The 17,034-nt window shown below is 41.7% G+C and overlaps 1 protein-coding gene across 1 annotated transcript in view; it reads left to right on the forward strand.

Moving 5' to 3' along the window:
* Positions 1–17,034, forward strand: part of fer1l4 (fer-1 like family member 4) — a 109,492-nt gene that overhangs the window by 52,529 nt on the left and 39,929 nt on the right. Inside the window, exons 26-30 of the mRNA XM_045705303.2 lie at positions 44–178; positions 9,646–9,819; positions 10,151–10,261; positions 12,758–12,919; positions 13,540–13,711. Of these exons, the coding sequence (XP_045561259.1) occupies positions 44–178; positions 9,646–9,819; positions 10,151–10,261; positions 12,758–12,919; positions 13,540–13,711 (754 nt within the window). The remainder of the gene's footprint in view (positions 1–43; positions 179–9,645; positions 9,820–10,150; positions 10,262–12,757; positions 12,920–13,539; positions 13,712–17,034) is intronic.

The following is a 17,034-nucleotide window of genomic DNA, read 5'->3' on the forward strand; positions in this document are numbered from 1 at the left end:
GTCTATATGACTTCCTTTGTTGTTTTTTGTGGTTGTATTTTAGGTGATGGAGGAGACTCTCTCCCCGACCTGGTGTGAGCTGCTCCTGTTTGACCAGATCCTCATGGAGGGTAGTAAGGACGAATTAAGAGACGACCCCCCAGTAATCATCATTAATGTCTATGATTACGACACAATGGTAAACTCTGTTATGCTATGAATCCAGTATGGCTCTTTTTGTAAACTTTGGTGTTGTTGTGAATTATTTGTTCTACTGCCTGGGTTGAGTGCTAAATGTCTGACCTCTTTTGTATATGTGAGGAGGTAGAGAAATAAGTGTAGCCGATCCTATACCACCCCATGTTTAAACCAGAGCATGGGGAGCTTTGCCTAACCATACAATACAGGTTCTTAGAGCTGGTGGGAGGGAAGAGGCTGAGACTGGAATGACGTTCTGATATTTATTATACAGAATGTCTCTTCATAAAATGTATAGAAAGTATTTCAATGATTGGCAAAGGAAAAATAATAGAATAATATGAAGTCCTTGTTGATGCTGCTACTGTAATTTAGGCTGTAGTCCAGATTAGGATCCTAACAGCCGTATTTAGCACTAACTGAAGTTTATTTAGTGCTTTATCCGGGTAGTCGGAAAGTAGAGCATTGCAGTAGTCTAAACTAGAAGTGACAAAAGAATGGGTTAATTTTTCTGCATAATATTTGGACAGAAAATTTCAGATTTCTGCAATGTTACGTAGATGGAAAAAAGCTGTCCTTGAAACAGTCTTGATATGTTTGTCAAAAGAGAGATCAGGTCCAGAGTAACGCCGAGGTCCTTCACAGTTTTATTTGAGACGACTGTACAACCATCAAGGTTAATTGTCAGATTCAACAGAAGATCTCTTTGTTTCTTGGACCTAGAACAAACATCTCTGTTTTGTCCGAGTTTAAAAGTAGAACATTTGCAGCCATCCACTTCCTTATGTCCGAAACACAGGCTTCCAGTGAGGGCAATTTTGGGGCTTCACCATGGTTCATCGAAATGTACAGCTGTGTGTCATTCGCATAGCAGTGAAAGTTAACATTATGTTTTCGAATGACATCCCCCAAGAGGTGAAATATATAGTGAAAACAATAGTGGTCCTAAAACGGAACCTTGAGGAACACCGACATTTACAGTTGATTTGTCAGAGGACAAACCATCCACAGAGACAAACTGATATCTTTCCGACAGATAAGATCTAAACCAGGCCAGAACTTGTCCGTGTAGACCAATTTGGGTTTCCAATCTCTCCAAAAGAATGTGGTGATCGATGGTATCAAAAGCAGCACTAAGGTCTAGGAGCACGAGGACAGATGCAGAGCCTCGGTCTGACGCTATTAAAAGGTAATTTACCACCTTCACAAGTGCAGTCTCAGTGCTGTGAATGGGGTTTAATACCAGACTGAAGCATTTCGGATACATTGTTTCTCTTCAGGAGGGCAGTGAGTTGAAGCGCAACAGCTTTTTCAATTTTTTTAGAGAGGAATGGGAGAATCGATATAGGCCGATTTAGTTTTCTATATTTTCTGGGTCAAGGTTTGGCTTTTTCAAGAGAGGCTTTATTACTGCCACTTTTAGTGAGTTTGGTACACATCCGGTGGATAGAGAGCCGTTTATTATGTTCAACATAGGAGGGCCAAGCACAGGAAGCAGCTCTTTCAGTAGTTTAGTTGGAATAGGTTCCAGTATGCAGCTTGAAGGATTAGATGCCATGATTATTTTCATCATTGTGTCAAGAGATATAGTACTACAACACTTGAGTGTCTCCCTTGATCCTAGGTCCTGGCAGAGTTGTGCAGACTCAGGACAACTGAGCTTTGGAGGAATACGCAGATTTAAAGAGGAGTCCGTAATTTGCTCAATTAAGTTGGAAAAATAGGATGATCGAGCAGCAGTGAGGGCTCTTCGATACTGCACGGTACTCTCTTTCCAAGCTAGTCGAAAGACTTCCAGTTTGGTGTGACGCCGTTTCCGTTCCAATTTTCTGGAAGCTAGCTTCATAGCTCGGGTATTTTCTGTATACCAGGGAGCTAGTTTCTTATGACAAAGGTTTTTAGTTTTTAGGGGTGCGACTGCATCTAGGGTATTGCGCAAGGTTAAATTGAGTTCCTCAGTTAGGTGGTTAACTGATTTATGTCATCTGACGTCCTTAGGTAGGCAGAGGGAGTCTGGAAGGGCGTCAAGGAATCTTTGGGTTGTCTGAGAATTTATAGCACGACTTCTGATGATCCTTGGTTGGGGTCTGAGCAGATTATTTGTTGCAATTGCAAACGTAATAAAATGGTGGTGCGATAGTCCAGGATCATGAGGAAAAACATTGAGTCAATGATGGCTCCGAATGCCTTTTGGAGTGGGTCTGTGGACTTTTCCATGTGACTATTAAAGTCACCAAAAATTTGAATATTATCTGCTATGACTACAAGGTCTGATAGGAATTCAGCGAACTCAGTGAGGAACGCTGTATATGGCCCAGGAGGCCTGTAAACAGTAGCTATAAAAAGTGATTGAGTAGGCTGCAAAGATTTCATGACTAGAAGCTCAAAAGACGAAAACTTCTGGGTTTTTTGTAAATTGAAATTTGCTATCGTAAATGTTAGCAACACCTCCACCTTTGCGGGATGCGCGGGGGATATGGTCACTAGTGTAACCAGGAGGTGAGGCCTCATTTAACACAGTAAATTCATCAGGCTTAAGCCATGTTTCAGTCTGGCCAATCACATCAAGATTATGATCAGTGATTAGTTCATTGACTATAGCTGCCTTGGAATTGAGGGATCTAACATTAAGTAGCCCTATTTTGAGATGTGAGGTATCACAATCTCTTTCAATAATGGCAGGAATGGAGGAGGTCTTTATTCTAGTGAGATTGCTAAGGCGAACACCGCCATGTTTAGTTTTGCCCAACCTAGGTCGAGGCACAGACACGGTCTCAATGGGGATAGCTGAGCTGACTACACTGACTGTGCTAGTGGCAGACTCCACTAAGCTGGCAGGCTGGCTAACAGCCTGCTGCCTGGCCTGCACCCTATTTCATTGTGGAGCTAGGGGAGTTAGTGCCCTGTCTATGTTTGTAGATAAGATGAGAGCACCCCTCCAGCTAGGCTGGAGTCCGTCACTCCTCAACAGGCCAGGCTTGGTCCTGTTTGTGGGTGAGTCCCAGAAAGAGGGCCAATTATCTACAAATTCTATCTTTTGGGAGGGGCAGAAAACAGTTTTCAACCAGCGATTGAATAGTGAGACTGCTGTAGAGCTCATCACTCCCCCTAACTGAGACAATTACTCGATGCCGACACATCTTTCTAGCTAATTTGACTGTTCCATCCTAATATCGTTGGTGCCGACGTGGATAACAATATCCCTATACTCTCTACACTAGCCAGTTTTAGCTTTAGCCAGCACCATCTTCAGATTAGCCTTAACGTCGGTAGCCCTGCCCCCTGGTAAACAGTGTATGATCGCTGGATGATTCGTTTTAAGTCTAATACTGCAGGTAATGGAGTCGCCAATGAATAGGGTTTTCAATTTGTCAGAGCTAATGGTTGGAGGCTTCGGCGTCTCAGATCCCGTAACGGGAGGAGTAGAGACCAGAGAAGGCTTGGCCTCTGACTCCGACTCGCTGCTTAATGGGGAGAACCAGTTGAAAGTTACTGTCGGCTGAATGAGCGACACCGGTTGAGCATTCCTACAGCATTTCCCCTCCAGAAGCCATGAGAAAGTTGTCCGGCTGCGGGGACCGTGCGAGGGGATTTATACTACTATCTCTACTTACTGGTGGCACAGACGCTGTTTCATCCTTTCCTACACTGAAATTACCCTTGCCTAACGATTGCGTCTGAAGCTGGGCTTGCAGCACAGCTATCCTCGCCGCAAGGCGATCGTTCTCCTGTATATTATGAGTACAGCGACTGCAGTTAGAAGGCATGTTAATGTTACTACTTAGCTTCGGCTGGTGGAGGTCCTGACGAACCACGTCCAGATAAAGCGTCCGGAGTGAAAAAGTCTAATGAAAAAAAGTTGAGTGAGGGAAAAACTAAAAATATAAACAGTGATTAAAAGTAAAAACCTTAAAGTTGTCAGGTAGCAAAGTAATTTTAGCAACAAAAACGCACAGCCGCACGTAAACCACCAACTAACTAAGATGTTTTTTAAGGGGTAGATCAGCTTCAATGTTGCAGATAGATCGTGGCTTTAATCAATGTAATTGTCTGCATCATTTCCAATCCTCCATATATACATTTTTTAAAATTATTTTTCCATTATTATTTTCCCCTAACCCTCCCATATCTCCCCTAATTGGAGTAAACTAATGGACAACAACACTTAGGCTTATACTTCCAGTTTATACATACTATATACACTACCGGTCAAAAGTTTTAGAACACCTACTCATTCCAGGGTGACCTCTTGAGGACCTCCACAGGAATGGAAGACCCAGAGTTTCCTCTGCTGCAGAGGATAAGTTCATTAGAGTTACTAGCCTCAGAAATTGCAGCCCAAATAAATGCTTCACAGAGTTCAAGTAACAGACACATCTCAACATCAACTGTTCAGAGTAGACTGCATGAAAATCAGGCCTTCATGGTTGAATTGCTGCAAAGAAACCACTACTAAAGGACACCAATAATAAGAAGAGACTTGCTTGGGCCAAAAAACACAAGCAATGGACATTAGACCCGTGGAAATTTGTCCTTTGGTCTGGAGTCCAAATTGGAGATTTTTAGTTCCAACCGCCTTGTCTTTATGAGATGCGTTGTGGGTGAACGGATTATCTCTGCATGTGTATTTAACACCGTAAAGCATGGAGGAGGACTTGTTATGGTGTGGGAGTGCTTTGCTGGTGACACTGTCTGTGATTTATTTAGAATTCAAGGCACACTTAACCAGCATGGCTACCACAGCGTTCTGCAGCGATACGTCATCCCATCTGGTTTCGGCTTAGTGGGACTATCATTTGTTTTCAACAGGACAATGACCCAACACACCTCCAGTTGGCTACATTGAAGAATCTCAAATATAAAATAGATTTTGATTTGTTTAACACTTTTTTGGTTACTACATTATTCCACGTGTTAATTCATACGTTTTATGTCTTCACTATTAATCTACAATGTAGAAAATAGTAAAAATAAAGAAAAACCCTTGAATGAGTAGGTGTGTCCAAACTTTTGACTGGTACTGTACTTATCCAGCAGTTATGCCACACACTACATACATCGGGACGGCAGAGGAGGGCACAGCCATTGAGGCCACAATAGTGCCGGGCGAGTGCCCCTTATCACTCCTCCATCCCACCTACCCAAAAAACATACCAGGCTTCAGAGGTTACACTAAAACTAAGACTATCCAGGGTGGGATACTAAAACTAAATGCACCAATACATATGCTAAAAGATCCCTTACCAATAAATAATTGAATTACTAAAACCAATAATGTTATCGTGTTCCGGTCACTGATCCTGCCGACTATCTTCAAATGTAACATGGGGGATTTGTATAGCCTAAAGCATAAAAGACAAAGAGAATCTCACTGCCGATAGACTGCCGATAGGCATTTATCACAGCTGGAGGCCATTCCTTCTCTTGCTAGAACAAAAGCGGTACTTGTTGCGTGCCGACCCGGTAGTGACGAACCTACTGTTTCTACTTCGCACTGCTCATCTAGCTAGCTAAACGTTTGGCAAAATTATCTCAGATAGCTTGGAATCTCTAGACCAGGGGTGTCAAACTCATTCCATGGAGGGCCAAGTGTCTGCGGGTTTGAGTTCTTTCCCTTTCAATTAAGACCTAGACATCCAGGTGAGGGGAGTTATTACTAATTAGTGACCTTAATTCATCAATGAAGTACAAGGGAGGAGTGAAAACACTCTGCCCTCTGTCGAATGAGTTTGACACGTGCTCTAGACCATAAGCAATACGGACAGATATGCATTGCCAAACAACGCTACTGCCACCTTCTGGTTTGGAGTATTTTAACAAGGCTGACGACCTCCAAGATCTTTGCTGTGTGAACACAAAATAAATTCTGTTCAGAAGTGCTAAGTATTGTCGGCAGGCAAACGTTTGACAATCCTACCTGTGTGTCTGAGGTTTTACTGTTCCTGAAGCCGATACTACGCCACCTTTTTTTTTTACACAAGGTGGGAGGTTCTCTGGACTATTCTACCACACAGGTTATCTTTCACACAGGGAGGGAAGCGTTGGAATTACCAGTCAGATATCAAAAATACATGTTTAATTCATAGAAACTGGAGCAACTCAAGGAGAGCTTGTTCTCTCTGTCAGTAACTACCATAGCTTTGGGTTCAACAGGTTACAGTTTGTTATCACAAATCAACTTCATCACAGACAGGTATTCAATAAGTAACCTATTCAAGTGTTCAATATCAGGAAGTTTCAATAAACACTATGGTTTCTGGCTCAACAATAATGAAACACAACATTCCTGAGAGGTGTGCCATAAACATAATCACGATTCGTTCTCATCATAGATTTGGTCTAGGCCAGAGGTTCTCAAAGTGGGGGTGTACAATATACTGCAAGGGGTCCGTGGCCAGATCTCAATATACACTGAGTGTACAAAAACATTAGGAATCCCCCCCCCCCCCCCCCCTTTGCTCTCAGAACAGCCTCAATTTGTCAGAACATTGACTCTACAAGGTGTCGAAAGCGTTCCACAGGGATGCTGGCCCATGTTGACTCCAATGGGTCCTACAGTTGTGTGTAGTTGGCATTTGGCTAGATGTCTTTTGGGTGGTTGACCATTCTTGATGCACACAGGAAACTGTTGAGTGTGAAAAACCCAGCAGCGGTGCAGTTCTTGACACAAACCGGTGCGCCTGGCACCTACTACGATACCCCGTTCAAAGGCACTTAAATATTTTGTCTTGCCCATTCACCCTCTAATTGCACACCAATCCATGTCTCAATTGTCTCAAGGCTTAAAAATCCTTCTTTAACCTGTCTTCTCCCCTTCATCTATACTGATTGAAGTGGATTTAACAAGTGAAATCAATAAGAGATCTTAATAACTTGCATCTGGATTCACCTGGTCAGTCTATGTAATGGAACGAGCAGGTGTTCTTAATGTTTTGTATACTCAGTATGTATGTATGTGTGTGTATATATATATATATATATACTGCTCAAAAAAATTAAGGGAACACTTAAACAACACAATGTAACTCCAAGTCAATCACACTTCTGTGAAATCAAACTGTCCACTTTGGAAGCAACACTGATTGACAATAGATTTCACATGCTGTTGTGCAAATGGAATAGACAACAGGTGGAAATTATAGGCAATTAGCAAGACACCCCCAATAAAGGAGTGGTTCTGCAGGTGGTAACCACAGACCACTTCTCAGTTCCTATGCTTCCTGGCTGAAGCACGGCCCTCCATGTGCTCGCCAGAGGTAGCCTGACTGCCATTAGGTACCGAGATGAGATCCTCAGACCCCTTGTGAGACCATATGCTGGTGCGGTTGGCCCTGGGTTCCTCCTAATGCAAGACAATGCTAGACCTCATGTGGCTGGAGTGTGTCAGCAGTTCTTGCAAGAGGAAGGCATTGATGCTATGGACTGGCCCGCCCGTTCCCTAGACCTGAATCCAATTGAGCACATCTGGGACATCATGTCTCGCTCCATCCACCAACGCCACGTTGCACCACAGACTGTCCAGGAGTTGGCGGATGCTTTAGTCCAGGTCTGGGAGGAGATCCCTCACGAGACCATCCGCCACCTCATCAGGAGCATGCCCAGGCGTTGTAGGGAGGTCATACAGGCACGTGGAGGCCACACACACTACTGAGCCTCATTTTGACTTGTTTTAAGGACATTACATCAAAGTTGGATCAGCCTGTAGTGTGGTTTTCCACTTTAATTTTGAGTGTGACTCCAAATCCAGACCTCCATGGGTTGATAAATTGGATTTCCATTGATTATTTTTGTGATTTTGTTGTCAGCACATTCAACTATGTAAAGAAAAATGTATTTAATACGATTATTTCTTTCATTCAGATCTAGGATGTGTTGTTTAAGTGTTCCCTTTATTTTTTTGAGCAGTGTATATATATTTAAATATATGTATATGTATGTATGTATGTATGTATGTATATATATATATATATATATATATATATATATATATGTATATGTATGTATATATATATATATATATATATATATATATATATATATATATATAATGTTTTAATGAATATTACTAACAGATTAAACAAATGTATCCATGGAATACATTTAGAGGGTATAATACAATGTAATCTTAATCTACAATTTATTGTCACGGTTGTCGTAGGGTAAAGTCCAAGACGTAGCGGGAAAATATATACTCATCTTCTTTTTATTTGGTGAAGAAGGGAAACACAATAAACGTATACAAAACACAAACGAACTGGACAGTCTTGTCAGGCACACAGCTAAACAAGCACAATCTCCCACAAAAACCCATGAAAAACAAAGTCCTAATTATAGGACCCTCAATCAGAGGCAACAATAACCAGCTGCCTCCAATTGAAGGTCCAACCCCAATTAACTACACATAGAAATACAAAAGACTAGATAGAACATAGAAAATATACTAACATAGAACATAGACTAACAAACCCCGAACCACATAAACCAAACACCCCTCTACCTAAAAACATAGCCCAAACCACATGAAACAAACACCCCCTGCCACGTCCTGACCAAACTATAATAACAAATAACCCCTATTACTGGTCAGGACGTGACATTTATGTTCTTAACCCTGGGCAACATGGGCCTTGAAGGCTCACAGGGAAATTGCTTTCCACAGTACTGGGGTAATTTTTTTTTTAAACACATAAATGCACTGTAATTTAAGCTTTAAAACTGCAAAGTTTTCTCTTTGCCTCATGGACAAATTTGTAGAATTGCAGGGTATTAGCTTTAAGGTTGCAACAGCAAAAAATCTCTGGAAATTAGCTTGAAAACTGGAAAATGTTCTCTCTGATGTCAAGAGGTGGGTCTTTAAAATGTTTCTTTCCAGGGCCCGAGACTTGTTTTGTCTGGCCATACTCTGCCGAAGTCATAGTAAAACTTATTGTATGCTATTTTTATGTCACTTGAATTGTGTACTGATTATGACTGAAGGGTCTCTGATGAATTTGCTATCGCAAAAGGACTCAAAACGTTTGAGAACCCCAGGTGTAGGCCACAGTCGCCGCACTCGTCCTCCCAAGGCACGCCAGCCTGCAAATAGTAAGGGGATCCCCTAAATGAATGAAACGGACAAACATTTATACCTTGGGCCACGTTCTTAATTACAACGAGGCACACCTGGGAACCAACAGGCCAATAGACAGGTTCAAGCATACAATTAGGAATTAGAATAGGATCTCTATGGGTTCAAGACAATTCAGCAGTTCTACCCTGTTACATCTTTCGCATATACAAGGACATTTGTCGACCCTAAAATGACAGGACATCATGATGCCAAATAAGTTATCCTAATATCCAATTAGGATAACAGTTTGTCAATAAAATCCCTTAAAAATAACTATCAGTTGAAAACATGCATACACAGGTGGTCATCAGGTACTTCACCCAGGTCTCATGTATTTCTCTGTGTTAACGATGTCACAGGGGAGTCCTGAGCCCCTCGGCCGAGCGTTCGCTGAGCCGGAGCTGAAGTTTGTTGAGGAGCCATATAAGAAGCCTGTTCTGAAGTTCTTTGACATCAGCCGAGGCAAATCCTCAGCGGGGGAGCTCCTGGCGGCCTTTGAGCTGATAGAGCTGGACTACTCAAGATTTGGAGAGGTCAGACACTTAAAGCATTCATTTCTTATGGAAATAGCAAGGTCAGAAGCCCTGCTTTATAAGGAAAACAATATAGCAAGTGAGTGAAAGAGTGAGTGAGACTGGACAGGGGGAGATGGAGGGGGAGAGAGAGAGAGATTGGAATGTCAAAGCAAATAGAGACTAAGTAAGAAATACAATCTTGTACGTTATTAACCCACTATGTTTACACTTATAGTGTGGTAAATATATTAATAATTTAGATGTATATATGCCCCACGATGGTAGCATTTCTGCTGTGGTTGGGAAAGTATACTCTTTCTGACTTTATTTCTCCTCTCTATCTACCCAGCCATCACTACCTGCTGATGTGGACCCCAGGGAGCCTGAGTATCTAAAGGAAGAGAAGTATTACATCATCCCAGATGGGGTTAGGCCTGTGCTGAAGAAATTTCGTATAGAAGTAGGTGAAAACCTTTCCTCTATAAAATGTGTATGACATTATAATATATGTCACTTTATAAAAGCTTTTTATCCAAAGTGACTTATACAGTACAGTGAGTGCATACAGTATTATGTGTATGTGATCCCTGTGGGATATGAACCCAAAACATTGGTGTTGCTAATGCAACGCTCACCATCTGAGCTATATCACTGAAAAATGTTATGTGGGACACAATACCTTTTGATGGCTGCTGTACTACAGTATGTTGAGTGTGTTTCCTGTCATGTGATGCTGCTGCCTCAGTGCTATTGAGTGTCAGTTGAGACCACTGTGATGCTTGTGTTCATATGAACCTCTTGGTCATGTTCTGTTCTCCCTCATAGCCTGGTTCCTCTCAGGTTTCTTCCTAGGTTCCGGCCTCTCTAGGGAGTTTTTCCTAGCCACCGTGCTTCAACTAGAGGTCAATCGATTATGATTTTTCAATGCCGATACCGATACCGATTATTGGAGGACCAAAAAAGGCCGATACCGATTAATCGGCCGATTGTTTTTTATGTATTTATTTATTTGTAATAATGACAATTACAACAATACTGAATGAACACTTTTAGTTTAACTTAATATAATACATCAATAAAATCAATTTAGCCTCAAATACATAATCAAGCATGTTCAATTTGGTTTAAATAATGCAAAAAGAAAGTGTTGGAGAAGAAAGTAAAAATGCAATATGTGCCATGTAAAAAAGCTAACGTTTAAGTTCCTTGCTCAGAACATGAGAACATATGAAAGCTGGTGGTTCCTTTTAACATGTGTCTTCAATATTCCCAGGTAAGAAGTTTTAGGTTGTAGTTATTATAGGACTATTTCTCTCTATACCATTTGTATTTCATATACCTTTGACTATTGGATGTTCTTATAGGCACTTTAGTATTGCCAGTGTAACAGTATAGCTTCCGTCCCTCTCCTCGCCCCTACCTGGGCTCGAACCAGGAACACATCGACAACAGCTACCGTCGAAGCATCGTTACCCATCACTCCACAAAAGCCTTGCATTAGCAAGGGGAACAACTACTTCAAGGTCTCAGAGCGAGTGACGTCACCGATTGAAACGCTATTAGCGTGCACCCCGCTAACTAGCTCGGGAGTTGATAGGCTTGAGGTCATAAACAGCTCAAGAGTCAGGGTATATGCAACAGCGAAGAGCTGAAGCACAGCGAAGAGCTGCTGGCAAACGCAGGAAAGTGCTGTTTGAATGAATGCTTACGAGCCTGCTGCTTCCTACCACTGCTCAGTCAGACTGCTCTATCAAATATCAAATCATATACTTAATTATAACATAAAAACACACAGAAATACGAGCCTTAGGTCATTGATATGGTCCAATCCGGGAAACTATCATTTCGAAAACAAAACGTTTATTCTTTCAGTGAAATACGGAACCGTTCCGAATTTTATCTAATGGGTGGCATCCATAAGTCTAAGTATGTCATAATTACGTAAAATTCTGGCAAATTAGTTCGCAACGAGCCAGGCGGCCCAAACTGTTGCATATACCCTGACTCTGCGTGCAATGAACGCAAGAGAAGTGACACAATTTCCCTAGTTTAATATTGTCTGCTAACCTGGATTTCTTTTAACTAAATATGCAGGTTTAATAAAATATACTTCTGTGTATTGATTTTAAGAAAGGCATTGATGTTTATGGTTAGGTACATTTGTGCAAATGCGCTTTTGTTAAATCATCCCCCGTTTGGTGAAGTTGGCTATCTTTGTTAGGAAGAAATAGACTTCACACAGTTCGCAACGAGCCAGGCGGCCCAAACTGCTGCATGTACCCTGACTCTGTTGCACAGAACGCAAGAGAAGTGACACAATTTCCCTAGTTAAAAGAAATTCTTGTTAGCAGGCAATATTAACTAAATATGCAGGTTTAAAAATATATACTTGTGTATTGATTTTAAGAAAGACATTGATGTTTATGGTTAGGTACACGTTGGTGCAACGGCAGTGCTTTTTTTGCGAATGCGCTTGTTAAATCACCCGTTTGGCGAAGTAGGTTATGATTCAATGATAAATTAACAGGCACCGCATCGATTATATGCAACGCAGGACAAGCTAGAAAAGCTAGTAATATCATCAACCATGTGTAGTTATAACTAGTGATTATGTTAAGATTGATTATTTTTTATAAGGTCAGTTTAATGCTAGCTAGCAACTTACCTTGGCTCCTTGTTGCACTCGCGTAACAGGTAGTCAGCCTGCCACGCAGTCTCCTCGTGGAGTGCGATGTAATAGGCCATAATCGGTGTCCAAAAATGCCGATTACCGATTGTTATGAAAACTTGAAATCGGCCCTAATTTATTGGCCATTCCGATTAATCGGTCGACCTCTAGCTTAAACACCTGCATTGCTTGCTGTTTGGGGTTTTAGGCTGGGTTTCTGTACAACACTTTGTGACATCAACTGATGTAAGAAGGGCTTTATAAATACATTTGATTGATTGTGTTCAGGTGCTGTACTGGGGTGTGCGAGACCTGAAGAGGGTCAACCTGTTTGAAGTGGAGAGGCCTCAAGTGAGAATGGAGTGTGCGGGACAAAGGATCGAGTCAGAGGAAATCGAGGGCTACCAAGTCCTTCCCAACTTCAAAGAGGTTGTCAAACACTTTGATGTGGTAAGTACTTATTTTCCACTGCCAAAACTGGCCCACTGTGTTTAATATTGAACTGTAGCTCCAGGTTTTAGATGTGAATTATTAACATGAGTACTTGTACAGCTAAAATGACCAGAAGGATTACTTCAAGGGGGTTGGACACATGTGCTGCCTTTAGTCCAGCCATTCATTTAGTGTAAGAGTGCAAAAGTCTGATACTTGATGATCAGATTGTATGCTGGTTTTTGTCCCCGTCTGGCGTATTTTAATCAGAGACCAAATTATACCGATCAATGACACTAATTGATCAATTAAGTCTCATAGAGAAATGACAGCCAGAACTCTGGCCCTCAAGGGACTATTCATTTGTTTACCTTTATTTAACTAGGTAAGTCAGTTAAGATCAAATTCACATTTACAATGACGTCCAAACCCTAACCCGGACGATGCTGGGCCAAATGTGCACCGCCCTATGGGACTCCCAATCACGGCCGGTTGTGATACAGCCTGGAATCGAAACAGGGTCTGTAGTGACGCCTCTAGCACTGAGATGCAGTGACTTAGACCGCTGCGCCACTCGTGAGCCCCCAACTAGAGTTGTGCATCCCTGATCTCCAGTTTCTTGTTTTATCCCCCTATAGGACCTTCCAGAGCTGACGTACCTTCACCCTCCTCTCACCATCTTTGTGATGGAGCAGCGGGCGTTTGGCAGGCTGGTACTGGTGGGCACACACGTGGTCCAAAGTCTGATGCAATTTGCACCAAAAAACCTGGAGGAATGGAGAGACGATGAGGAGGAGCCTGAACGTTGGGGTACGAGTGACTAGCATGTTAGTCCTATCTTTTGCCCTAGGTCTTATTTTGTTTACAGATAAACCTATCAGGACTCAGGATAAGACCCAGATGCAGACACAGGAGGCGGATGCTTCAGTTCTCAGATCATTTATTATAACACAGGGAGCAGGCAAAGGGCAGGTCGAAAAGGCAGAGGTTTGTAACCAGATCAGAGTCCGACAGGTACTGGACGGCAAGCAGGCTCAGGGTCAGGGCAGGCAGAAAGGTCAGAACCGGAATAGCTACAAACAAAAAACTAGAGAGCAGGGAAAACAGGAAACACGCTGGGACGACCTGACAATACAGGACGAACTGGCAACAGACAAAGAGAAAACGCAGATATAAATCCACAGGGGATGAATCAAAATCAAATTATATTGGACACATACATGGTTAGCAGATGTTATTGCAAGTGTAGCGAAATGCTTGTGCTTCTAGTTCCGACAGTGCAGCAATATCTAACAAGTAATATCTAAAAATTCCACAACAAATACCTAATACACACAAATCTAAGTAAAGGAATGGAATAAAATATATACGGATGAGCAATGTCAGAGCGGCATAGGCTAAGATGCAATAGATAGTAAAGAATACAGTATATACAGTGCCTTGCAAAAGTACTCATCCCCCCTTGGTGTTTTTCCTATTTTGTTGCATTAAAACATGTCATTTAAATACATTTTTATTTGGAATTCATGTAATGGACATACACAAAATAGTCCAAGTTGGTGAAGTGAAATAATAAAGTGGTGCGTGCATATGTATTCACCCCTTTGCTATGAAGCCCCTAAATAAAATCTGGTGCAACCAACTACCTTCAGAAGTCACATTATTAGTTAAATTAAGTCCACCTGTGTGCAATCTAAGGGTCACATGATCTCAGTATATTTACACCTGTTCTGAAAGGCCCCAGAGTCTGCAACACCACCAAGCAAGCGACACCATGAAGACCAAGGAGCTCTCCGAACAGGTCAGGGACAAAGTTGTGGAGAAGTACAGATCAGGGTTGGGTTATAGAAACATATCCGAAACTTTGAACATCCCACAGAGCACCAGTAAATCCATTATTAAAAAATTGAAAGAATATGGCACCACAACAAACCTGCCAAACTCACGGAAGAGACCAAAGGTAACACTGAAGGAGCTGCAAAGCTCCACAGCGGAGATTGAAGTATCTGTCCATAGGACCACATAAAGCCGTACACTCCACAGAGCTGGGCTTTACGGAAGAGTGGCCAGAAAAAAAAACATTGCTTAAAGAAAAGAATAAGCGAACACGTTTGGTGTTCGTCAAAAGGCATATGGGAGACTCCCCAAACATATGGAAGAAGGTACTCTGGTCAGATGAGACTAAACGCTATGTATGGTGCAAACCCAACACCTCTCATCACCCCAAGAACCATCATCCCCACAGTGAAGCATGGTGGTGGCAGCATCATGCTGTGGGGAGGTTTTTCATCGGCAGGGACTGGGAAAGTGGTCAGAATTGAATAAATGATGGATGGCACTAAATACAGGGAAATTCTTGAGGGAAACCTGTTTCAGTCTTACAGAGATTTAAGACTGGGACGGAAGTTCACCTTCCAGCAGGACAATGACCCTAAGCATACTGCTAAAGAAACACTCAAGTGGTTTAAGTGGAAACATTTAAATGTCTTGGAATGGCCTAGTCAAATCCTAGACCTCAATCCAATTGAGAATCTGTAGTATGACTTACAGATTGCTGTACACCAGCGGAACCCATCCAACTTGAAGGAGCTGTAGCAGTTTTGCCTTGAAGAATGGGCAAAAATCCCAGTGGCTAGATGTGCCATGCTTGTAGAGACATACCCCAAGAGACTTGCAGCTGTAATTGCTGTAAAAGGTGGCTCTACAAAGTATTGCACGCTCAAGTTTTCTGTTTTTGTATGTTATTTCTTGTTTGAATAAGTATTTTTTATTGTGAAACAATCAACATTTTCAACAACATCAAAAGCTTTTGACAGGCCCACAAACAAAGCAGCACATTTAATTTTAGTGTCTTAAAGCACTGACAAGATCATTAATAACTAAAGTGGTTGCTATAATAGTGCTATGCCCAGGCCAAAACCCTGATTGGTTTACATTGAAAATGCATTTCTCAGATATAAAAGAGCAAAGCTGAATATTTACCAAGGACTCAATCTTAACTGGACAAGAAAGCCTTGAAATGGGGTGATAATGATCATTACTATCCCCGCCCTTATGGAGTGGCAGCACAAGAGCTGATTTCCATAATTTGGGAATATTTCCTGATAACAATGTTAAATTAAATATATGGGTTATTGAGCCAACCACGACGCACTCTTAAGCAGACCGGATCCAATTTGTCGTTCTCTGTTGATTTCTTGTTGTCTATTGCTAGCAAAGCATCCAGGACTTATTTTTCTGTAAATATCCCCCCCCAAAAGTTTTTCATATCAGCATCCAGCCCAGTATCATTGTGAATAGACTTAGCAGTTCTTTCAAAAAGAGCCTGCTGAAATAAAATTATTAAATGCATCAATGATGGCATTTTTGTCCAGAATGAGGCCAGTGTCTGAATTAATTTGTTGTGGCAGAGAGGAGGAAGTAGAAACCTTCAGTGATTTGACAGTTTTTCAAGAATTTAGCTGGGTTTCCATTACAATACGAAAGAGCGGTTACATAATAGTCATATTTAGCCTTTCTGATTTGTCTTACACAATGATTCCTCAGTTGCTTAAAAGCTTGCCAGTCCCGTCCTAAGCCTGTGTTCCTAGCCTTGACCCAAGCATCATCTCTTTTATTAATGACTCTGATCAATCAGAGTTGACTTTGAAGGATCTTTAGGGTTGGGCCGTGTAGGCTTAGTCACCAGCTGGGTTAGGTTTAGGTCATTACACGTCTTTTAGATTGTCTGAAGCCTGCATCCCAATCATAATTTAGGTCAACCAGGATAATAACTTCTGTTTTAGTAAAAAGAGGACAACAAAATAAACTCAGCAAAAAAAGAAACGTCCTCTCACTGTCAACTGCGTTTATTTTCAGCAAACTTAACATGTGTAAATATTTGTATGAACATAACAAGATTCAACAACTGAGACATACACTGAACAAGTTCCACAGACATGTGACTAACATAAATGTAATAATGTGTCCTTGAACAAAGGGGGGGTCAAAATCAAAAGTAACAGTCAGTATCTGGCAGATGTGGGACCAAGTCATTGTTTTACAAGTCACAAGTAAGTCTCAAGTCTTAGCACTCAAGTCCCAAGTCAAGTTCCAAGTCAGGAGAGGCAAGTCCGAGTCAAGTCTCAAGTCAA

The sequence above is a fragment of the Salmo salar genome, chromosome 22, assembly GCF_965601325.2.
Source record: "Salmo salar chromosome 22, fSalSal1, whole genome shotgun sequence".
Lineage (NCBI taxonomy): Eukaryota > Metazoa > Chordata > Actinopteri > Salmoniformes > Salmonidae > Salmo > Salmo salar.